The sequence below is a fragment of the Rana temporaria genome, chromosome 3, assembly GCF_905171775.1.
Source record: "Rana temporaria chromosome 3, aRanTem1.1, whole genome shotgun sequence".
Classification (NCBI taxonomy): Eukaryota; Metazoa; Chordata; class Amphibia; order Anura; family Ranidae; genus Rana; species Rana temporaria.
The window spans coordinates 19,074,644-19,099,348 of record NC_053491.1 but is presented as its reverse complement, the minus strand read 5'-3'; the positions used below and the strand labels follow the sequence as shown (position 1 = coordinate 19,099,348).

General features: G+C 47.8%; 1 protein-coding gene across 2 annotated transcripts in view; it reads left to right on the top strand.

Moving 5' to 3' along the window:
* The window catches only part of RNF212 (ring finger protein 212), a 47,239-nt gene that overhangs the window by 4,416 nt on the left and 18,118 nt on the right, over window positions 1–24,705 (top strand). The window contains exons 2-7 of one of the 2 annotated variants that reach the window (XM_040342329.1): window positions 1,915–2,048; window positions 9,595–9,656; window positions 12,706–12,780; window positions 16,238–16,294; window positions 23,930–23,979; window positions 24,481–24,545. In XM_040342329.1, the coding sequence (XP_040198263.1) occupies window positions 1,937–2,048; window positions 9,595–9,656; window positions 12,706–12,780; window positions 16,238–16,294; window positions 23,930–23,979; window positions 24,481–24,545 (421 nt within the window). In that variant the 5' untranslated portion in view covers window positions 1,915–1,936. The remainder of the gene's footprint in view (window positions 1–1,914; window positions 2,049–9,594; window positions 9,657–12,705; window positions 12,781–16,237; window positions 16,295–23,929; window positions 23,980–24,480; window positions 24,546–24,705) is intronic. The other variant, XM_040342330.1, reaches the window with a different exon arrangement.

Genomic DNA, 24,705 nt, shown 5'->3' with positions numbered 1-24,705 from the left:
GAGTTGGGGTGAGTGGCAGTGCTGGCGGGAAGTTGGGATGAGTGGCAGTGCTGGCGGGGAGTTGGGATGAGTGGCAGTGCTGGCGGGGAGTTGGGATGAGTGGAAGTCCTGGCGGGGAGTTGGGATGAATCGCAGTGCTGGCGGGGAGTTGGGATGAGAGGCAGTGGTGGCGGGGAGTTGGGATGAGCGGCAGTGCTGGCGGGGAGTTGTGATGAGCGGCAGTGCTTCCGGGGAGTTGGGGTGAGCGGCAGTGGTGGCGGGGAGTTGGGGTGAGTGGCAGTGCTGGCGGGGAGTTGGGGTGAGTAGCAGTGCTGGCGGGGAGTTGGGATGAGTGGCAGTGCTGGCGGGGAGTTGTGATGAGTGGCAGTGCTGGCGGGGAGTTGTGATGAGTGGCAGTGCTGGCGGGGAGTTGTGATGAGTGGCAGTGCTGGCGGGGAGTTGTGATGAGTGGCAGTGCTGGCGGGGAGTTGTGATGAGTGGCAGTGCTGGCGGGGAGTTGTGATGAGTGGCAGTGCTGGTGGGGAGTTGTGATGAGTGGCAGTGCTGGCGGGGAGTTGTGATGAGTGGCAGTGCTGGCGGGGAGTTGTGATGAGTGGCAGTGCTGGCGGGGAGTTGTGATGAGTGGCAGTGCTGGCGGGGAGTTGTGATGAGTGGCAGTGCTGGCGGGGAGTTGTAATGTTTGGTAGTGCTGGCGGGGAGTTGGGATGAGTGGCAGTGCTGGCGGGGAGTTGGGGTGAGTGGCAGTGCTGGCGGGAAGTTGGGGTGAGTGGCAGTGCTGCTGGGGAGTTGGGATGAGTGGCAGTGCTGGAGGGGAGTTGGGATGAGTGGCAGTGCTGGCGGGGAGTTGGGATGAGTGGCAGTGCTGGCAGGGAGTTGGGATGAGCGGCAGTGCTGGCGGGAGTTCTGATCAGCCTACTTAGGTGCTCTTTATCGAGGTCATCTGCTGATCTGAGAACTGTAGTGGGGACTTTTAAAGGCAACTCTAATCACAGGCAATGTTACTCACTGTGTCTCCAGCTCAATGGTGTCTCGCAACAGTGACACCTATGCCGAAATCAGGAGATAGGGTCTCTTCCAGCCCCTCCCACCTCACAATCCTCACCAGTCAGCTGACCTCTAGTCTCTGCCCCCCATCCATGCCGTGAACTGTATGGGCGACTGCAGGCTCAAGGAACAGCCCAGCTGGGTGGCCACAGGCTCCAGGGACAGCCCTGCTGGGCTTCCACAAAAAGGCTGGGAGAGCAGTGCGGGCTTCAGGAACAGCCCAGGATTCGGTGACCCCTGGCAAATTGCCATTTGACCCCCAGGTTGAGAACCACCGCTCTAGGTGATAATAAGTCTAAAGGTCCATACACACGATCGTGACTTTTTGACAACAAATGTCTGACGGACCCGTTTGATCGGACAATCCGACTGTGTGTACGCTCCATCGGATAAACTTTTTGCATTTTTCATCAGACAAATGTTCGCTGTGCAAACAGACAAACATTTCAGACAAACAAATGTCCTACGTCGGCTAATCCTATCATGTGTACACAAGTCCATCGGACTTAAGTCCAAAGTACAAACACGCATGCTAGGAACCAATGCTGAAAATCAGACAACAATAGCAGAAGTTGCCCACAGGGTGGCGGTAAAGAGCTGAAAAACCACGTGATTTGGTGAAAGTTGGCTGAAAAAGTCCTGCTATGTGTATGCAGAACAAGTTCACAGCCAACGCCCTTCGAACAAAAATCCACGGAAAAGTCTGATGGAAGTCCGATCGTGTGTATGAGGCTTTAGACCTGAAGAACTCCTTCACAATTGGAAGACTGCAGGACCACGTTATATGTTTATGCTGCTGCATCCTAGGAGATCAGTGACTTTTCCCCCAATCTTTTATCCTGATGGCTAATTGTTATTTTTCACTTTCAGTGTATGTATCAATGCAAGAAAAATGGGGGATCTTATGAGGTGTAATGTGTGCTTTCTGAAGCCCAGAAGATCATCATCCCGGCTTGCTATCACAAACTGTGGCCATGTACTGTGTGACGCCTGCCTACAGAAAGGTAATACAAATGGGGACGGTGAACATAACATAATATAAATATGAACATACTGTAATGTAGCGATACCCCCTTGAGGGCCGCTAGGTTTTGGGTCCCCCTAATCCCGCAACACGCATTTGCCAACTTGCATTTATAGACAGAAAACCAGTATTTGGGCTTGTTTTTTTAATTCATTGAGTGAATGTAAACTTGGATGGGGTTAAAGCGGAGGTTCACCCGCACATGACACTATTTCCCCCTAGATGGATGCTCGTTTTGTCTAGGGGAATCGGCTAGTTGTTTTAAAATATGATCCGTACTTACCGTTTACGAGATGCATCTTCTCCGCCGCTTCCGGGTATGGGCTGCGGGACTGGGCGTTCCTATTTTGATTGACAGTCTTCCGAGAGGCTTCCGACGGTCGCATCCATCGCGTCACGATTTTCCGAAAGAAGCCGAACGTCGGTGCGCAGGCGCAGTATAGAGCCGCACCGACGTTCGGCTTCTTTCGGCTACTAGTGACGCGATAGATGCGACCGTCGGAAGCCTCTCAGAAGACTGTCAATCAAGAAGGAACGCCCGCTCCCGAAGACCCATACCCGGAAGCGACGGAGAAGATGCATCTCGAAAACGGTAAGTACAGCTCATATTTTAAAACAACTAGCCGATTCCCCTAGACCAGGGGTCTCAAACTGGCGGCCCTCCAGCTGTTGCGAAACTACAATTCCCAGCATGCCTCTGCCTGTGGGAGTCATGCTTGTAACTGTCAGCCTTGCAATGCCTCATGGGACTTGTAGTTTTGCAACAGCTGGAGGGCCGCCAGTTTGAGACCTCTGCCCTAGACCAAACGAGCAGGAATCTAAGGGGAAAAGATAAAAAAATATATAATTGGGTGAACTCCCGGTTTAAGGGATGCCCAAACTGAGTTCAGCAACAACCTGGAGGACAACTTATCTAACTCCCTCCGGAATAATGTCAGTCCCTAATGGATCAGTAGCAAATATCTTCCTACAGGAGATCTGTTATGGACCCCAATCCTCAACAGGACTATGTCCGCCGTATACGCTTCCTTTGTCCAGTACCAGCACGATCCAAGACCCCTTAGCCCACCCAGTCACTAGCCATAACTCAGTGTAGGGTGAAATAAAACATGGGACTGTTTCTTCAAACACATGTACCAACAGACATACACTCAGAGACAATCCCCCCACTCTTTGCGCAATGACACAGGGAGGGGTAAACTACCGTATATACTCGAGTATAAGCCGATTTTTTCAGCACATTTTTTGGTGCTGAAAATGCCCCCCTCGGCTTATACTCGAGTCACATTTTTGCGCCTGATCTCCCAGACTTTGGGGACCCGGTACCCCGTTGCCCGGGGGATCTACAGCAGGGGAGCACCGAATTCGGGCACCCCTTCTATAGACTCCCATGTTAAACGGTAATTTCTCTAGTAAATTTGGGGACCCGGTACTGGCCGGCCTTAGGTCTCCTGGACCCTAAACTTGGCACACATGTAGCCCCAGTTCTCATCTACAAGTGTGCAAAGTTTTCTGTCTGGGGGACCTACAGCTGGGGAGCACTGATTTTTCAAAGCCAGGCACCCCTTCTATATACTCCCATGTTAAACGTCAGTCTAGTCATGGCCACAGTGAGGCATGGACACAGTGAGGCAAAGTGAGGCACAGGGAGGCATGCAGATGGACACCCTAGGCTTATACTCGAGTCAATTAGCTAGATTCACATAGAGTTAGGCCGGCGTATCAGTAGATACGCCAACCTATCTCGGAATCTGCGCCGACCTAAGTTTAAGTGTATTCTCAAACAGAGATACACTTAAACCTATCAAAGATACGACGGCTTGCGCCGTCCTATCTTAGGGTGCAATATTTAGGCTGGCCGCTAGGTGGCGCTTCCATTGCGGTCGGCGTAGAATATGTAAATCACTAGATACGCCTATTCACGAACGTATGCCCGGCCGACGCAGTACAGATACACCGCTTACGTAACGCATTATCAGGCCTAAAGATATTCCATCAAATAGTTGGAATCGTAGTGTTAAAGTATGGCCGCCGTTCCCGCGTCAAAATTGGAAAATTTTACGTCGTTTGCGTAAGTCGTCTGTGAATAGGGATTTACGTCATTTACGTCCACGTCGAAATCAATAGGACCGTGCGGCGTACTTAGCCGCATTGCACACTGGGATATGTAGGCGGACACGCATGCGCCGTTCGTAAAATACGTCAATCACGTCAGGTCAAGCCCCATTAACATAAAACACACCCCCTCAGCCGAATTTGAATTAGCCGCCCTTACGCCCGCCCGATCTACGCTACGCCGCCGTAACTTAGCAGGCAAGTACTTTGAGAATCATGTACTTGCCTCGCTAAATTACGGCGGCGTAGTGTAAATGCCATACGCTACGCCGCCGCAACTATGCGCTCGCCATCCTGAATCTAGCTAAATAAGTTTTCCCAGTTTTTTGTGGTAAAATTAGGTGGGTTGGCTTATACTCGAGTATATACAGTACATACAGTAATAAGACACACACACACACAGGTGTATTTAAACTCTCCTCAGTAGACTGTCTTATCAGCCGGGAGGGCTGTTGGAGGAATTCCCCCCTGCCCCTGGTCTACATGCTAGGAACACAAATACATCCCATAATAGGTTGCTCCCGAGGCAGACACAAACAATAGAACAATGGGAGATACCCACTTAGCAAACACATAACAACCCCCATCCCACCTCAAAATGATGCAGTAGTCTTAAGGTGAAACTAGGGCTGTTACTGATCAAAATTTTTCTGTTCGATTAATCGTTTTTGTTTTTTAATCGACTAATTTCGATTAATTATAACGCACATACAGATCTACTTTGAGCTGATCTCCTTGCAGGCTGATTCCCAGTGCAGCCACCAACCACTGGAAAAATGGATAGCAGGATACAAAAAAACACACAAAGGCAGCACTCGATGGAAGTAGCATTAAAACTTTTATAGTCTTCAAGTAGGTAACAAAATAAATATTGCACTGGAGATAAAATGGATGTAGCTGCATAAACTGTAAAAATGGTGCGAGTAATACCAAACGGTAGCAAAAGCAATCATAAAAACATGTAGCGAAGTATGATACTGGTATAAAAATGTGTACAACGATGCCACTGCTGAATCCAGATGAGGAGAGGTTAACATCAGTCCGTTAGCATGTAGATGTCCCATGAAGGGAACTATCAAAACTCCCAGTGGATGGCTGTAGAATCCCAGGTTGATAGAGGGAAGTGATAGAGGGAAGTGTAACAGCCCTTGGGTGTGGCAGATAGTAAGGTCCCGCCGGCATGCAGATATGAAGGCACAGCAAAGGAGCCCTTCAGATGGACACAGAAAGACCCGCCGGTGTCCGTGACGTCACCGGATCTCCGACGGAACTCCCTGAAGGCCCAGAAGCCGGCGGAGAGGTGAGTACCAACCAAAAGAATTTTAATCAATCAAAAAAATTAAAGATTAATCGATTAATTAAAAGTTAATTTGCACAGCCCTAGGTGAAACCATTCATCTTTATACATTTCTTGAAGAATATTGCTCACAAACATTAATGTCCCAAGTGAATGAACACCTTCCTTCTTTCAACCCAAACCACACATATAGAACTCTGGATAACACGGTTAAAGTGAAATGCTGAGTCCGGTGTGGTTGTACTGCGAGTCTGGTTAGGACAGACTCAACTGGGGTTCTCGGCCACCCTGTGCCCCTAATAGACGCAGGGTTACTTACACATAGGAGGGGCCGGGGAAGCTGGGCAAGGAATTTACAGAGCTCTCCAAGGTAAGCTGGGTTCCACAAGCCCCCCACCCAAAGTGACTCCCGTCACAAGCTCTATGTCCCCTTAGTAGAAATAGCAAAGTCTCAACTGTATATAGGCGCTGTGTGTCCCCTTAGTGGAAAATAAAAAAGTCTCAACTGTATGTAGGAGCTCCAAGTCCCTTTAGTAGAGAATAGCAAAGTCTCGACTATATGTAGGAGCTCTATGTCCCTGTAGCGCCCTGCTCCTGTTGAACAGGCGCTGCTTTAAATTTAGTGGGGTCTGAGCTTTTATTTTTGATTATGCACCTGAACCTACCTACCCTTCCACCCCTCATCCTTTTTTTTCTACTAAAGCTCTGCAAAATAAATCCAAGAAAAAGAAGCACACTGTGTGGACATTGGAATTATGCTCATTATGCCTTTTGCCTTACAGGTTTTTAAAGGAAAACATTTTTTATCATAATAAGCATCCTTTACCTGCAGACATTCCTCTTTTCACTTCCTCGTTGTTCGTTTTTGCTCAGAAGTTGCTCTATTTCTTCTCTGTTCTGTTCACTTCCTGCTTGTCTGATTTTACTGACCACCGTGATGGGAGGGTTTACTGCGGTGGTCAGTGACGTGCTCACCCCCTCCTGGGAACTACATCTGTGTGGCAGGACGCTCTCTACGTGTTAGAGACTTCAAGGAGGTGTGAATTACTGGGCGTGCCGCAATGCATACTGGGAAATGTAGTTCTTACATGAACGAGCGCCGCAAACCAGGAAGTGAATGAGAGAACAGAAACTAGAACGCCGGAGGTGATATAGATGAAGGAATTTACCGTATTTATCGGCGTATATCGCGCACTATTTTCCCCTTTAAATAAGGGGAAAATCGTGGGTGCGCGATATACGCCGATAGCCGCTTCCCGCGCTCAGTTTGAAATCCTGCGCCGACATATACCGAGTGCAGTACACTCGGGTACATTCGGCCAGGCTCGGCTTCACTCGTGCTCACGCATAAACGTCACAGAGCGTGAGCGCGAGCGACGCAGAGCCTTGCCGAATGTACCCGAGTGTACTGCACTCGGTATATGTCGGCGGAGGCGCTCGAACTGAGCGCGGGAAGCGGGGACTTGACGTGAGGCGCGTGCTGGAGAAGCCGGGAGGACACCATCGAGGCCGCAGACGGACGCCGGACCGGACGATGGACGCTGGGAAGACACCAAAACTGTAAGTAATAAAATCATATAACTTTTTTTTTTACAGGAATTTCGGGAGCAACATTAGGGGTGCGCGGTATACGCGGGAGCGCGTTATACCGCGATAAATATGGTAATAGGTATTTACTCGTTTTTTTAACAGAATCATTACACTATTCTGTCCGTCTACCTTGCAGACATTAATTTTAGGCAAATTTTTTTTTTTCCTTTACAACTCCTTTAAAGCGGGAGTTCACCCGAAAAACAATTTTTACCATTAGGCCCCTTTCACATTGAGGAGTTTTTCAGGCGGTAAAGCGCTAAAAATAGCGCTGCTATCCCGCCTGAAAAACTCCTGCCCAGCTACCTCAATGTGAAAGCCGAAGGGCTTTCACATTGAGGCGATGCGCTGGCGGGAGACAAAAAAATCTCCTGTCAGCAGCATCTTTGGAGCGGTGAGAGGAGCGGCATGTATACCGCTCCTTCACCGCTCCTTCCCATTGAAAACAATGGGAACCGCGGCAATACCGCCCGCAATGCGCCTCTATAGAGGCGCATTGCGGGCGATATTAACTCTTTATCGGCCGCTAGCGGGGGTTAATACCGCACCGCTAGCGGCTGATACCCGCGGCAATTCCGGCGGTATAGCGCCGCTATTTTTAGCGGCGTTATACCGCCACCGCAGCTCCCGCCCCAGTCTGAAAGGGGCCTTAGATTGAGGCTCATTTTGTCTAGGGGAATCGGGTGTTTTTTTTAAATTGAAGCCGTACTTACCGTTTTAGAGAGCGCTCTTCTCCGCCGCTTCCGGGTATGGTCTTCGGGACTGGGCGTTCCTATTTGATTGACAGGCTTCCGACGGTCGCATACATCGCGTCACGAGTAGCCAAAAGAAGCCGAATGTCGGTGCGGCTCTATACGGCGCCTGCGCACCGACGTTCGGCTACTTTTGGAAAATCGTGACGCGATGTATGCGACCGTCGGAAGCCTGTCAATCAAATAGGAACGCCCAGTCCCGCAGCCCATACCCGGAAGCGGCGGAGAAGATCTATCTCTAAAACGGTAAGTACTGCTTCGATTTAAAAAAAACACCCGATTCCCCTTCACAAAATGAGCCTCAATCTAATGTTAAAAATTGAGTTTTTGGGTGAACCTCCACTTTAAGCTACTTACAACTAACCTATTCACATCATGTACACCAGGGGGTGCTACCGTAATATAAACTGTTAGAGCATAGGATTCTAAGCAACCATTGGCTAAATAGGAATCAATCCATTCTGTTGACTTCACTAATTCATTCAGTGTTTGATTTATAAATGAATAAATCAAACACTAATGAACTTGTCACTGTCCCCCCCAGTGCCTTTTGTTGCTTATAGGGTTGCCACCTGTCCAGGATTCACCCGGACAGATCGGGTTTGGGATCTTGTGTCCGGGTTTCAGTCTGCCTGAAACCCGGACACATTGGCCCAGATTCAGGTACATTTGCGCTCTATTTGTGGAGGCGCAGGGCAACGATTTTGCCCTGCGCCCCCGCAAATATTTTGCGCTGCCCTCGATTCACGGAGCAGTAGCTCCGTAAATTGCGAGGGCGCGTCGGCAAAATTGCCCGGCGTAAGCGCGCGCAATGTAAATGATCCTGCCGGGGGCGGGAATCATTTAAATTAGGCGCGCTCCCGCGCCGAGTGTAGAGTGCATGCTCCGTCGGGAAACTTTCCCGACGTGCATTGCGGCAAATGACGTCGCAAGGACGTCATTTGCTTCAAAGTTAATGTGAATGGTGTCCAGCGGCATTCACAAATCACTTACGCAAACGACGTAGATTTCAAATTTCGCGACGCGGGAACGACGGGTATCCTTAGCATTGGCTGCGCCTGCGATTAGCAGGCGTAGCCTTACGCTAAGCACGCCGTACGGAAACAACGTAACTTGCGTACGCAGGGCCCGCGCAACAATTGTGAATCGGTGTTAGTATGCAATTTGCATACTATACGCTGATCACAATGGGAGCGCCCAGAATGCAGCCTAAAATCAGCGTAAGAGCCTTATGCCACGCAGATTTTAGGCTGCAGTCGGCGTTACGATGTTCCTGAATCAGGAGCATTCGTAACGCCGGAGCAAGTAAGCAATTGCGCTGCGTAACCTATGGTTACACAGGCGCAATTGCTTCTTGAATCTGGGCCATTATTTAGACTGGGCTGTGGCTCCCCAAGTAACTGAGGTAGTCACACAAAAATCTGTTGCCATTCGGGAGATGGGGGCCGCTGTCTGGGGGCAGGTTTGGCATCACTGAGGGGGAGCCACGATGTCAGCAAGAGCAGTTTGGCCACACCCACTGTTTGCCGCAGAGCGCTGCAATACCACTGTCCTTGAGGGACCCAAAGGTGCCCCAGGTCTTTTATTATCCGATTGTGTATACTACGGAAAAAAACGTGCCCTGTTCCGCTAAAGTGTTCGGGTTTGGCTTGAAGAAAAGGTGGCAACCCTAGTTGCTTAGCCACACTGACACTTGGTTAATATTTGTGTTTTTAAAGATTTTTTTTATCAATATATGTGTAATCATTTTTATTTTCTTTATAAACATGTAGGTAAAAAAGAAGAATGTGGTGTGTGCAGATCTCATTGTCAAATGATATTTCTTTCTAATGAGGTACATTATCATGTGGAATTGTTGTTTTTGGTATATGGTATGATGATATTAACCACTTCCTGACCGCCGCATGTATATGTACGTCGGCAGAATGGCACGGACAGGCACATTGGCGTACCTGTATGTCCCTGCCTAGACGTGGGTCGGGGGTCCGATCGGGACCCCCCGCTACATGCAGCGGTTGGATTACCGCGGGGAGCGATCCAGGACGAGGGCGCGGCTATTCGTTTCTAGCCGCCCCTCGCGATCGCTCCCCGGAGCTGAAGAACGGGGAGAGCCGTATGTAAACACGGCTTCCCCATGCTTCACTGTGGCGGCTGCATCGATCGAGTGATCCCCTTTATAGGGAGACTCGATCGATGACGTCAGTCCTACAGCCACACCCCCCTACAGTTGTAAACACACACTAGGTGAACCCTAACTCCTACAGCGCCCCCTGTGGTTAACTCCCAAACTGCAACTGTCATTTTCACAATAAACAATGCAATTTAAATGCATTTTTTGCTGTGAAAATGACAATGGTCCCAAAAATGTTTCAAAATTGTCCGAAGTGTCCGCCATAATGTCGCAGTCACGAAAAAAATCGCTGATCGCCGCCATTAGTAGTAAAAAAAATAAATAAATAATAAAACTATCCCCTATTTTGTAAACGCTATAAATTGTGCGCAAACCAATCGATAAACGCTTATTGCGATTTCTTTTTACCAAAAATAGGTAGAAGAATACGTATCGGCCTAAACTGAGGGAAATTTTTTTTTTATATATATATGTTTTTGGGGGATATTTATTATAGCAAAAAGTAAAAAATATTGTATTTTTTTTCAAAATTGTCGCTCTATTTTTGTTTATAGCGCAAAAAATAAAAACCGCAGAGGTGATCAAATACCACCAAAAGAAAGCTCTATTTGTGGGGAAAAAAGGACGCCAATTTTGTTTGGGAGCCACGTCGAACGACCGCGCAATTGTCTGTTAAAGCGACGCAGTGCCGAATTGTAAAAACCCCTTGGGTCATTTAGCAGCATATTGGTCCGGTCCTTAAGTGGTTAATACATCACATCTATTGCATTTCCTCCCTCTGCATCTGGAGGCGCTCAGTATGCATGTTCGGTTTTTTGTAAGCTTCAAAAGAAAAGTATGGCGAAAGCTTTTTTTTTGGCCAAACCCTTCTTGTGGGTACCAGAAATAGAATAATATTTTTTTACTCCTGTGACCCACAGTCAGCTGACGCAGCAGAGCAGAACCAGGCTCTTGAAGGATCCTGACAATATTGTTGGGGTCTACCTACCCCGTTGCCTGATTGACAGCTGGCTCCACATTTCAGCACCCAGACAAGAGCCACCTATGCCTGGCCCCTCCCTGGCACTCCAGTGAGCAGAAGAGGAGCAAAGCGCAGAGCGGTAACTGACATTCACTGCTCTCTAATCTGAGCAGACTGAGAACTGAGTGGTCATGTGATCGCTCAGGTCTTAAAGTGTGGGACAGCTGCAGTGTCATTTAAATGCTGCAGCATAGAGGTAAACATGTTTTTTTTTTAAGCCCATATGTCTCCTGTTACTTGACTTGTTGGGTCGTCTTTGTCTTCGGTCTTCTCCTGGTGGTGGGTGGTTCTCAATGATGCAAAGAACAACTCTGACATAAGGATGTCAGGGGTGCCCTGTGCATTATTAGATAGTGCATGCTGTGTTGGGGCGTACCTCAGTCCTCCAAGGTGAGTAACGATGAGTGTCATTCAACTCAGAAGACAAGGGACATCTTGTTATGAAGAAGAGGTACTGCTCTGGACAGCTAAGATTAAGGGCAAATTCATACCACAATTTGCCCTGCCCATGTATACCACACCTTTTTAATGAAGCGCCCATAAGATGCAGCCTCACCAGTGCCCATAAGATGCAGCCTGACCAGCGCCCTTCAAATGCAGCCTCACCAGCACTCATCAAATGCAGCCTCACCAGCGCCCTTCAAATGCAGCCTACCAGGAGGGGGGTCCTGACTGGGGCAAAGCGCACTAGGCAGCAGTGTGCCCTAGGTGCCTGCCTAGTTTGCTTAGTGGTAGCACCGGCCCTGCTACCAGTTCTCAGTCCCCCACCTATCACATTACAGTTCTCAGTCCTCCACCGATCATATTAGGGTTCTCAGTCCCCCACCTATCACATTAGGGTCCTCAGTCCCCCACCTATCACATTAGGGTCCTCAGTCCCCCACCGATCACATTAGGGTTCTCAGTCCCCCACCTATCACATTAGGGTTCTCAGTCCCCCACCTATCACATTAGGGTTCTCAGTCCCCCACCTATCACATTAGGGTTCTCAGTCCCCCACCTATCACATTAGGGTTCTCAGTCCCCCACCTATCACATTAGGGTTCTCAGTCCCCCACCTATCACATTAGGGTTCTCAGTCCTCCATCGATCACATTAGGGTTCTCAGTCCTCCATCGATCACATTAGGGTTCTCAGTCCTCCATCGATCACATTAGGGTTCTCAGTCCCCCACCTATCACTTTAGGGTTCTCAGTCCCCCACCTATCACATTAGGGTTCTCAGTCCCCCACCTATCACATTAGGGTTCTCAGTCCCCCACCTATCACATTAGGGTTCTCAGTCCCCCACCTATCACATTAGGGTTCTCAGTCCCCCACCTATCACATTAGGGTTCTCAGTCCCCCACCCATCACATTAGGGTTCTCAGTCCCCCACCTATCACATTAGGGCTCTCAGTCCTCCACCTATCACATTAGGGTTCTCAGTTCCCCACCCACCACATTAGGGTTCTCAGTTCCCCACCGATCACATTAGGGTTCTCAGTCCCCCACCCATCACATTAGGGTTCTCAGTCCCCCACCTATCACATTAGGGTTCTCAGTCCCCCACCCATCACATTAGGGTTCTCAGTCCCCCACCTATCACATTAGGGTTCTCAGTCCCCCACCTATCACATTAGGTTGAGAAACACTGGCCTAGGATTTAGTTTTGTAAGCTTGGTTAATGTGCTGCTGCATTTTCTATGAAAATATAACAGAATGGGCATGATGCCCGTTTCCACCTTCACAGACAAACCCGGATATCAAAATGCTTTTCATGGACATTAAGGTGCTTTGCAACAACTACTCTAAGGAGTTCACACAGGTAAGTTGGCTTTCTCCAATCTGTTCATATCAGTTATTTAAATATACATAGGGTTAGATTCAGGTAGGGGGGGCGTAAGTTTGTGCGGGGCGTAGCGTATGTTATTTACGCTACGCCGCCGCAATTTAGAGAGGCAAGTGCAGTATTCACAAAGCACTTGCTCCGTAAGTTGCGGCGGTGTAGCGTAAATCTTGCTAGCGTAAGCGTGCCGAATTCAAATTGTCAAGAGGTGGGCGTGTTTTATGTAAATAAAACATGACCCCACGTAAATGACGTCTCTAACGAACGGCGCATGCGCCGTCCGTGAACGTATCCCAGTGCGCATGCTCCTAATCACGTTGCAAATAGTCAATGCTTTCGACGTGAACGTAATTTACGCAAAGCCCTATTCACGAATGACTTACGCAAACGACACAAAATTCTACGCTGTCCCGACGTCCATACTTAACATTGGCTATGCCTCATATAGCAGGAGTAACGTTACGCCGGAAAAAGCCTTACGCAAACGACGTAAAAAAAAATCCGCCGGGCGCACGTACGTTTCTGAATCGGCGTATCCAGCTCATTTGCGCTCGCGACTGGGTCTGAAGCTCTGTGACCGCGCCCGCGATCGCCGCCAGTGTCCCACGATCGGTCACAGGAGTTGAAGAACGGGGTAAGGTGTATGTAAACACACCTTCCCCGTTCTTCATTGTGGCAGTCTCAGTGATCGTCTGTTCCCTGATATAGGGAAAGACGATCACTGATGTCACAAGTCCAGCCCCGCCCCCCTACAGTTAGAAACACATATGAGGTCGCACTTAACCCCTACAGTGCCCCCTAGTGCTTAACTCCTAAACTGCAATTGTCATTTTCACAGTACAGTGCATTTTTATAGCACTTTTCGCTGTGAAAATGACAATGGGCTGGATTCAGGTAGATTTGTGCTTTTTTTACGGAGGCGCAGGGCAACGTTTTTGCCCTATGCCCCCGCAAATTTACTGCGCTGCCCTTGATTCACGGAGCAGTAGCTCCGTAAATTGCGTGGGCGCGCCGGCAAAATGCCCGGCGTAAGCGCGCGCAATTTAAATGATCCCGTAGGGGGCGGGAATCATTTAAATTGGGCGCGTTCCCGCGCCGATCGTAGAGCGCATGCTCCGTCGGGAAACTTTCCCGACGTGCATTGCGGCAAATGACGTCGCAAGGACGTCATTTGCTTCAAAGTGAACGTGAATGGCGTCCAGCGCCATTCACGAATCACTTTCGCAAACTACGTAAATTAGAAATTTTGCGACGCGGGAACGACGGGTATACGTAACATTGGCTGCCCCTGCTAATAGCGAAAACCGCCGTACGGAAACGACGTAAACTGCGTACGTAGGGCTCGCGTAACGTTGTGAATCGGAGTTAGTATGCAATTTGCATACTATACGCTGAGCACAACGGGAACGCCACCTAGCGGCCATCGGAAGAATGCAGCCTAAGATATGCGGGCATAAGAGCCTTATGCCGCGCATATCTTAGGCTGCAGTCGGCGTAACGAGGTTCCTGAATCAGGAGCATTCGTTACGCCGGGGCAAGTAAGCAATTGCGCTATGGTTACACAGGCGCAATTGCTTCTTGAATCCAGCCCAATGATCCCAAAAATGTGTCAAAATTGTCCGATGTGTTCGCCATATTGTCGAAGTCACGGAAATAATCGCTAATCGCCGCCATTAGTAGTAAAAAAAATTATTAATAAAAATGCCATAAAACTATCCCCTATTTTGTAAACGCTATAAATTTTGCGATATACGCTTATTGCGATTTTCTTTTACCAAAAATAGGTAGAAGAATACGTATCGGCCTAAATTGAGGAAAACTATTTTTTTTATATCTTTTTGGGGGATATTTATTATAGCAAAAAGTAAAAAATATTGCATTTTTTTCAAAATTGTCACTCTATTTTTGTTTATAGCGCAAAAAATAAAAACCGCAGAGGTGATCAAATACCACCAAAAGAAAGCTCCATTTGTGGGGAAAAAAGGACGCCAATTTTGTTCGGGAGCCACATCGCACGACCACGCAATTGTCAGTTAAAGCGACGCAGTGCCGAATCGCAAAAAGGGGCAAGGTCCTTAACCTGCATAGTGGTCCGGGTCTTAAGTGGTTAAAGCATTAGATCATTGAAACCAATCGGCCCATCCATTGTCCTCTATGGAGAGGCGGACACCTGCCAACATCCGATCCTATCCACTAAAAACATAGTTAGTCAGGTTGAAAAAAGACACAAGTCCATCAAGTTCAACCATAAAGACAGACAGATGGGATCCATCCCCCACCCGTCTAGCGCAGGGGTGGCAAACACAAGGCCCGCGGGCCGAATCCGGCCCCCGGGACCTTGAAATGTGGCCCGCACTGCAGCCACCTAATTTTGCCAGGTTTCAGCACGGCCAGTCTGAGCAGGCATTACAATGTAGAACGAGCGGAAGAGGAGGCGGGCACCAGAGCGGCATTGTAAGCCGGCTTGGCTGCAGAAAGGGAGGCGGAGACAGGGCGGAGACCAGAGTGGCAGCCTGAGACGCAGCGTTGGAGGCGGGGGCGGAGACGGAGCGGCACATAAGGGGAATATGTAATCATTACATATTCCCCTTACTCTGTGCCACTCCATCTCCGCCTCCAACGCTGCGTCTCATGCTGCCACTCTGGTCTCCGCCCTGTCTCCGCCTCCCTTTCTGTAGCCAAGACAGCTTACAATACCGCTCTGGTGCCCGCCTCCGCTCCTTTTGCAGGCATGCCGGCTTACAATGCCGATCTGGTGCCCGCCTCCTTCTCCGCCTCCACCACCGCCCGTCTCCACCTCCACCCCGTTTTCCCAGCTCTCCCCGTTCTTCAGCTCCAGGGACCGATCGCGGGACTCCAGCGGCGATCGGGTCCGCGGGTCCTGCGGTCACGGAGCTTCAGACCGGGTCGCGCGCGCCCCACGGCTGGGCACTTAAAGAGGACGTACCTGTACGTGCTTGTGTCCAGCCGTGCCATTCTGCCGATGTATATGTGCAGGAGGCGGTCCTTAAGTGGTTAAATGTGCTGGTAAGATGGGTGCCATGCATTCTAAATGGCACACAATGGATGGCCTGCTCTCAGCCGATGTCACGGGAAGCTCCAGGCTATGGAAGAATCTCGACCATATTGTCGGGATCCACCCAACTGCCTAATTGACAGCTGGCTCTGCCCTCCCGCCTGGTGGAGACAGCTGTGCCCACCCCCTCTTCTGCATGGCGCTCCAGTGAGCACCGACCGTCGGTAATCTCCGGTCTGAGCAGACTAGTCACATGATCGCAAACGTGAGTATGTATGTTTATTTTTTTTAATAACCCCGAACTTCTCCTTTAAATCTATGAACAATTATAAAAAAGTATGACATTGGGATGCTGGAATTTCGTCTCTGTATGACAGGGCCGTGGCCAATATTATTTGTAACATAAATATTAATTTGCAGGTTTTAGAGTTTCAGGATAGCCATAGACGCAGGTTGCTAGCACATTACAAAGGACAGGTAAGTCCCAGCACAGGCTGTGTAACAGACAATGTTAAGGTGTTTGCTGTCTCTAGCAATGAAATATTAAACAAACTTAATTATTATATTTCAGGCTTCTGTAAAGACAATGGCCCAGATTCAAAAAGCAATTGCGTCTGCGTAACCATAGTTACGCAGCGCAATTGCTTACTTGCGCCGGCGTTTCGAATGCTCCTGATTCAGGAACCTCGATACGCCGACTGCAGCCTAAGATATGACTGGCATAAGGCTCTTACGCCAGTCATATCGTAGGCTGCATTCTTACGATGGCCGCTAGGGGGCGTTCCCGTAGTGGTCAGCGTATAGTATGCAAATTGCATACTAACGCCGATTCACTACGCTACGCGAGCCCTGCGTACGCAGTTTGCGTTCGTCGGGTTTCGCGTAAGGCTGTTCCTGCTATTAGCAGGGGCAGCCAATGCTACGTATACCCGTCGTTCCCGCGTCGCGAAGTTTAAATTTTACGTTGTTTGCGTAAGTGAATCGTGAATGGCGCTGGACGCCATTCACGTTCACTTTGAAGCAAATGACGTCCTTGCGACGTCATTTACCGCAATGCACGTCGGGAAAGTTTCCCGACGGAGCATGCGCACTACGCTCAGCGCGGGAACGTGCCTAATTTAAATGATCCACGCCCCCTACGGGATCATTTAAATTACGCGCCCTTACGCCGGGCAGTTTTCCGGAGCGCACACGCAATTTACGGAGCTACTGCTCCGTGAATCAAGCGTAGCGCAGGAAATTTACGGAGGCGCAGCGGCAAAACGGTGCGCTGCGCCTCCGTAAAAAATGGGCAAAGCTACCTGAATCTACCCCAATTTTTCAAGTAACTACTCATTCGCTAAATGCTAAAAACAATACCAGTCAGTGGGGTGCTTATAAAGGAGAGCTGTTATAAAAAGTTTATTCAGATGTCTGTCTATTGCCCACCAATTTGCTTTGTAACATGCAGGGCTTTTTTTCTTAGAGATTAGGTGCAGAAACTCAACCATGCGCCCCCCCTACCCCCTTTCTCGGATGACCAGCATCAAATGGTGGGTGTGGTCAAATTGAACAGAGGGAGGGTCTTAAAGCGGGAGTTCACCCGAAATTTTTTTTTTAACATTAGATTGATGCTCATTTTGTGAAGGGGAATCGGGTATTTTTTTAAAAAACGAAGCAGTACTTACCGTTTTAAAAAGCGATCTTCTCCGCCGCTTCCGGGTATGGTCTTCGGGACTGGGCGTTCCTATTTGATCGACAGTCTTCCGACAGGCTTCCGACGGTCGCATACATCGCGTCACGAGTAGCCGAAAGAAGCCGAACGTCGGTGCGGCTCTATACGGCGCCTGCGCACCGACGTTCGGCTACTTTTGGAAAATCGTGACGCGATAGATGCGACCAACGGAAGCCTGTCAATCAAATAGGAACGCCCAGTCCCGCAGCCCATACCCGGAAGCGGCAGAGAAGATCGCTCTCTAAAACGGTAAGTACTGCTTAGATTTTAAAAAAACTACCTGATTCCCCTAGACAAAATGAGCCTCAATCTAATCTTAAAAATTAACATTTCCGGGTGAACCTCCACTTTAAAGTGGTTGTAACCCCTAATGTCAAAAAAAAAAAAAAAAAAAAAAACCTGCAAGACAAAGGCATAATGAGCTAGTATGCATAGCATACTAGCATTGCATAGCATACTAGCTAGCATAGCATACTAGCAATTTATGTATTACTTACCTCAGATCGAAGCCCCCGCAGCGGTCCTCGTCTCCCCCTCCGGCTGCCGACATCTCTCCCGGAGGGACTTCCTGGGTATCGCGGCTGTGATGGGTCGGAACAGCCGCGATGATGTCACTCCCGCGAATGCCCGTCGGTAACGGCACACGGACTGAAGCAATGCCCCAGTGCGCCTGTGTCGATGACATCGGCACATACAGGGGATATCTTTTAAACCATGCAGGTTTAGGAGATCTCCTTGGTAGCTACAGGTAAGCCTTAGTCTAGGCTTACCTGTAGCATAAAGTGGTTTTAAAGGGTTTACAACCACTTTAAAGGGGCATTAAATACCGGGAGTGCATTCTGTACAGAATGCAGGATTCAGGCTTGTGCTATATACAGTGTGCAGAGTTCAGGAGCACGCTATGTACAGAGTGCAGAGTTCAGGAGTGCGCTACATACAGAGTTCAGGAGTGCGCTACGTGCAGAGTTCAGGAGTGCGCTATGTACAGGGTTCAGGAGTGCGCTATGTACAGGGTTCAGGAGTGCGCTACGTACAGAGTTCAGGAGTGCGCTACGTACAGAGTTCAGGAGTGCGCTACGTGCAGAGTTCAGGAGTGCGCTACGTGCAGAGTTCAGGAGTGCGCTACGTGCAGAGTTCAGGAGTGCGCTACGTGCAGAGTTCAGGAGTGCGCTACGTACAGAGTTCAGGAGTGCGCTACGTACAGAGTTCAGGAGTGCGCTACGTACAGAGTTCAGGAGTGCGCTACGTACAGAGTTCAGGAGTGGCCTACATACAGAGTTCATGAGCGTGCTACATACAGAGTTCAGAGTTTAGGATTGCGCTACATGCAGAGTAGGGATGAGCCAAACATCCCCCCATTCGGTTTGCACCAGAACCTTCGAACGGACCGAACGTTCGCCCAAACATTTAGAACCCCATTGACGTCAATGGGACTCGAACGTTTAAATTCAAAAGTGCTAATTTTAAAGCCTAATATGCAAGTTATTGTCTGAAAACGGGTTTGGGGACCCGGGTCTTGCCCCAGGGAACATGTATCAATGGGAAAAAAAAGTTTTAAAAACGGTCGTTTTTTTCTGGAGCAGTGATTTTAATGATGCTTAAAGTGAAAAAAAAAAGAAAGAAAAATTCCTTTAAATATCGTACCTGCTGGGTGTCTATAGTAGTGGCACGTGTTTAGAACTGTCCCTGCACAAAATGAGATTACTATAAGAAAAAAGTCATTTAAAACTGCTTGCGGCTTTAATGTAATGTCTGGTCCCTGCAATATGGATGAAAATCATTGAGAAAAATAGCATGGGTTTCCCCGCCCCCCTCCCCCCAGGTCATTACCAGCCCCTTTGGCTCTATATACTTTGAACAGCAGTATACAGGCGGTGCAAACAAGACAGGGACTGTAGGTTTGTTGTTAAAGCGGGGGTTCACCCTAAAACAAAAATTCTAACATTACATTCAGCTCACTACCGACATTGACAGTATGCAGATTTTTTGACAGTATGCAGCTTTAGGTACAAACTGCAGAGGACACGGGCAGTACACACCAAGTAGCTTTAGGTGCACACTGCAGAGGACACGGGCAGTACACACCAAGTAGCTTTAGGTGCACACTGCAGAGGACAAAGGCAGTACACACACCACGTAGCTTTAGGTACAAACTGCATAGGACACGGGCAGTACACACCACATAGCTTTAGGTGCACACTGCATAGGACACGGGCAGTACACACCAAGTAGCTTTAGGTGCAAACTGTAGAGGACACGGGCAGTACACACCACGTAGCTTTAGGTGCAATCTGCAGAGGGCACGGGCAGTACACCACGTGAGAATACTGCAGCTAGTACAATCACCTGCCTGCCAGGAAATTAGGAAGAACTGATCTAGCTAAACTATACAGTGAATAAATATGCGTACAACACCTGGGATGCATATATATCCTCTACACACTGTGGGCCAGATTCACGAACAATTTCGGTGGCGTAACGTATCCCCTTTACGTTACTCCGCCGCAAGTTTTCGTCGTAAGTGCTCGATTCACAAAGCACTTGCGTGTAAACTTGCGACGGCGTAGCGTAAAGCCGTCCGGCGCAAGCCCGCCTAATTCAAATGGGGCGTGTACCATTTAAATTAGGCGCGTTCCCGCGCCGAACGTTCTGCGCATGCTCCGTTAGGAAATTTCCCGCCGTGCTTTGTGCAAAATTACGGCTCCCGATGTGTGTTTTGAACAGTGACGTGCGTTACGTCCTTTCGTATTCCCGGATGTCTTACGCAAATTTTTTTTTTGAAATTCAACGCGGGAACGACGGCCATACTTTAACATGGTTGGTCTAAATCTAAGCCATGAAATAGCAGGCTTAAGTTTGCGACGGGAAAAACCGACTAGCGACGATGTAAGAGAATGCGACGAACGCGCGTACCTTCGTGGATCGCCGTAAACAGCTCATTTGCATACCTGACGCGGAAAACGACGCAAACTCCACCCAGCGGTCGCCGAAGTATTGCATCCTAAGATCCAAAGGCGTACAAAGCCGTACGCCTGTCGGATCTTAGTCAAAAGCCGTCGTATCTTTGTTTGTGAATTACAAATAAAGATACGACGCGGCAAATTTGAAAGTACGCCGGAGTATCAGCAGATACTCTGGCGTACTTATTCTGTGAATCTGGCCCTATAACTTTAACTGACTAGCCTGCCTGCTCTATCCACCTAGAAAAAATTACACTCTCTCTCTCTCTCTCTCTCTCTAACCACCGCCACAACACACTACACAAGGCCGACCTGCAGGCGGCCTTTTATAGTGTGGGGTATGTACTAAACCCCCTGAGCCATAATTGGCCAAAGCCACCCTGGCTTTGGCCAATTATGGCTCTCCGTTTTTTGCGCGCTGTGATTGGCCAAGCATGCGGGTCATAGTGCATGCTTGGCCAATCATCAGCCAGCAATGCACTGCGATGCCGCAGTGCATTATGGGCCGTGACACGCCACTCGAATTTGGCGCTAACGGCCCGTAATGTTCGCAATTCGTCGAACATACGATGTTCGACTCGAACACGAAGCTCATCCCTACTGTAGAGTTTAGCTCTCTTCCACCACTCCTTTCCTCTACAATCTACATTCACATCCCCCATACACCTCTCCTCAGCTCTGACCTCTGTACACACTCCTTCCCCCACTGCCCTCATTTTCTCCCCCCTCCCCTTAAAAGCTCCACCATCCTCCACATTTCTTACAGTTGCTAGTGTATTTATCTGTATCACTCAGCCAGCTCTAGCAACTCCTCACAAACTGTAGGTGGAGCTGCCTCTGTGCAGCGAGATCATCCCGCCTGTGACCGTACTGTACCCAGGGCACCTCCATTGAGCTTCTGGGGCTTCTGGGGCTTCGATCTCAGGTAAGTGCAATGTATACTAGCTCATTATGACTTTCTCTTGCAGGGTTCTTTTTTTGCAGGAAAATCAAAAACGGGTTTACTTCCTCTTTAATACTCTACCATACCCCACCATCCAGTGCATGCAACCTTGGCCAGCCTGTTCATGAGGAATTACTGGGCCAGATTCACATAGGTTAGCGGATCTTTAGATGGTTTCGACGTTTACGTAAATTACATCCATCCGTATTCGCGATTGACTTACCAAACGACGTAAAAAATTCAAATTTTGTCGCGGGAACGACGGCCATACTTAACATTGGCTGCGCCTCATAGAAGCAGGGGTAACTATACGCCGGGAAAACCCTTACGTAAACGGCGTAAAGTGACTGCGTCGGGCCCGCGTACGTTCGTGAATTGGTGTATCTCGCTGATTTACATATTCTCGGCGTAAATCAGCGAGAACGCCCCCAGCGGCCATTTTAAAATTGCAGTTAAGATCCGACGGTGTAACACAGTTACACCTGTCGGATCTTAGGCATATCTATGCGTAACTGATTCTATGAATCAGGCGCATAGATACGACCGACGCAACTCTGAGATACGACGGTGTATCAGGAGATACACCGTCGTATCTCTATGTGAATCTGGCCCATTGTCTTCCTTTTTCATTGCAAAACATGTAGCCAGATATTCCCTAGTGATTTACATAACTAGACTTTTTAAAGCGTTGTGTGATGCAAACTTTCCTTAATTGAGAGGTTACCTTTGATTTACCAATGGAATTTACCAAGGATTTGCAATTTTTATTTAGTCTTAAAGGCCCAGATTCTCATACAATTACGTTGCTCCTGGGCAGCGTAACGTATGTGCTTTACGTTACACCGCCGCAGGTTTACAGCGTTAGTGCCTGATTCTCAGAACACTTACCTGTAAACTTGTGGCGGTGTATCGTAAAAGCGCTCGGCGCAAGCCCGCCCAATTCAAATGGGAAGGGCTCCCGCGCCGAGCGTACTGCGCATCCTCCATCGGGTAAATTACCCGACGTGCATTGCGCTAAATGACGTCGCCCCGACGTCATTTGCTTAGACGTTTACGTAAATGGCGTCCAGCGCCATTCACGGACGTCTTACGCAAACAACGTAATTTTTTTTAAATTAGACGCGGGAACGACGGCCATACTTAACATTGGTTGCCCCACCTAATAGCAGGGGCAACCTTACGCGTCGCGTACGCTACGGAAACGATGTAAATTCTCAGAGTCGACCGCGCGTATGTTCGGGAATCTCGCGTAATTACCTCATTTGCATAGACGACGGGGAAAACGACGATGCGACACCTAGCGGCGGGAAAAAAAATTGCATTTAAAATCTGACAGCGTAAGAGCCTTACGCCTGTCAGATCTAATGGGTATCTATGCGTAACTGATTCTAAGAATCAGTCGCATAGACACCCGGGCCAGATTAGGATTTACGACGGCGCAAATGGTGTTGCGCCATCGTAACGCCATTGAGAATCTGGGCCAAAGTGTTACTAAACCCACAACAGTAAAATCAGTCTGTATATTCAATAAAAGCATGCTTGTTATACTCACTGTGGAACCTAAGGGATTAATCTTGTGCATTGTGTAAAAAGGCTGTTTGATCCTGTCTTCTCTGATCCTCCCTTTCTTCCACTGTCCCCAACCCATCTGCCTTGGGGGCACTCTGCACATGCTCAATTTGGTGTGTATTGCTAGAGATTTTTTTTTTCTTTTCTTGGGAGGGTGCATGTGATCTGTACTGTCCAGACAGAGGGTCAGGGGTCCTGCAGCCTCATAGGACAGTCAGAGTAGAATAAAAACTCCTCCTAGAAGCTTTAACCAGACACTGATAGAAGTCACAAGACAGCTCTATACTGCTGCTGATGAGAAAGGGTATTTAGTAGTTTATATTTGTTAAAATAATTGCATTTCCATGTTCTGTGTACTGTGGGAGACCAGATACAGTGAATGCAGAGTCCTTGGGTTAGTAACACTTTGAAGCCTAAGTTTAGATAAAAAATGTTGGCTGCAAATCTAGTTAAACTTCTCCATAAATAAATTGTTTGGCTCTACATGTATGGACATTCTTCTGTCTTGAAGTACCCCATCCTTGATGTCATTGATTTTAAATCAAATGTTGCATGTTGTGTTAGTTCTAAGCTCTTGAGGAAGCTCAAATGCGAGCGAAACATGTCGAGTGAACTACAACGAGTCGTTTCACATTGTTGAAGTTCGATACATTTAAGGACTTCAGTTGGTTCTTTATTTATATTTGTCTGTATCAATAAATTAAATGTTTCTATTTTTTTTAAATTGGTGTCTTGTTACACTTCATTAGTCCCAGGGTTCCTAGGTACCCATTCCCTCTCCTTTTTTCTATTCATAGAGAGTTTTTCTTCTTATTTCTTTTTTTTTCCTCAATACAACAAAAATTCCTTTGTAGGACAAAGCAATACACCCACTTTAATGTACAATTTCTATTCAGTTTAATGTGTAAATCTGTAAACATTTTTAGAGAGCAAAGTTGGAAGAGACAGTGAAAGAATTGACCCAACAATTACAAAGGTAATTATTTTAACCTGCTCTTATCAAGAAATAAGCTTTAATTTAAAGTTTTGTGCATTGTTACATTTTATTTTTAAAGTTTAAGTATATTTTAATTAAAAACTTAATAAAGAGATTAAAAAAAAAAAGTTTAAGTATATTTTAAAGTGATACTAAATTCAAGTATGTATCGTATATACTCGAGTATAAGCCGACCCGAATATAAGCCGAGGCCCTAATTTTACCACAAAAAACTTTTAAGAGTCCTGTGTCCATTGATTGAAGCTTTTATATGTAGCATAATAAAGATGTGAATAAAAGCAATAGCATGCCTCATCTGTATTATAAAACGATGCAATATATTGGATGTTAGCACCATTGAAGTTGCCAGGGGAGATTGGGAATGTCAGTTTTCTAGTACAATTCCAACTTTTCTGCCTTGCAATGCCTTAGTACCCTATGATGATTATACCTTTGATTTCTGCTTTAGAATAAATTAAATGTTTTTTTTTATTATTATAGCATAAGATCTTCTCAGTCATATAATCAGTTGCCACCTTCAAGTGCATTACTGAATTTTGGTCCTGGTAAGTAAATTTTACCAAATAGAACAATATGCCGCTTACTAACATTGTACAGTAGGGCAGCATGTCCTGCCGAATTAACAAGGCACTATGGGAGAAAAAAAAAGTCCACAATACAGAAATTATAGCCATAACAGTCAACTAAGATATACCCCAAAAATCT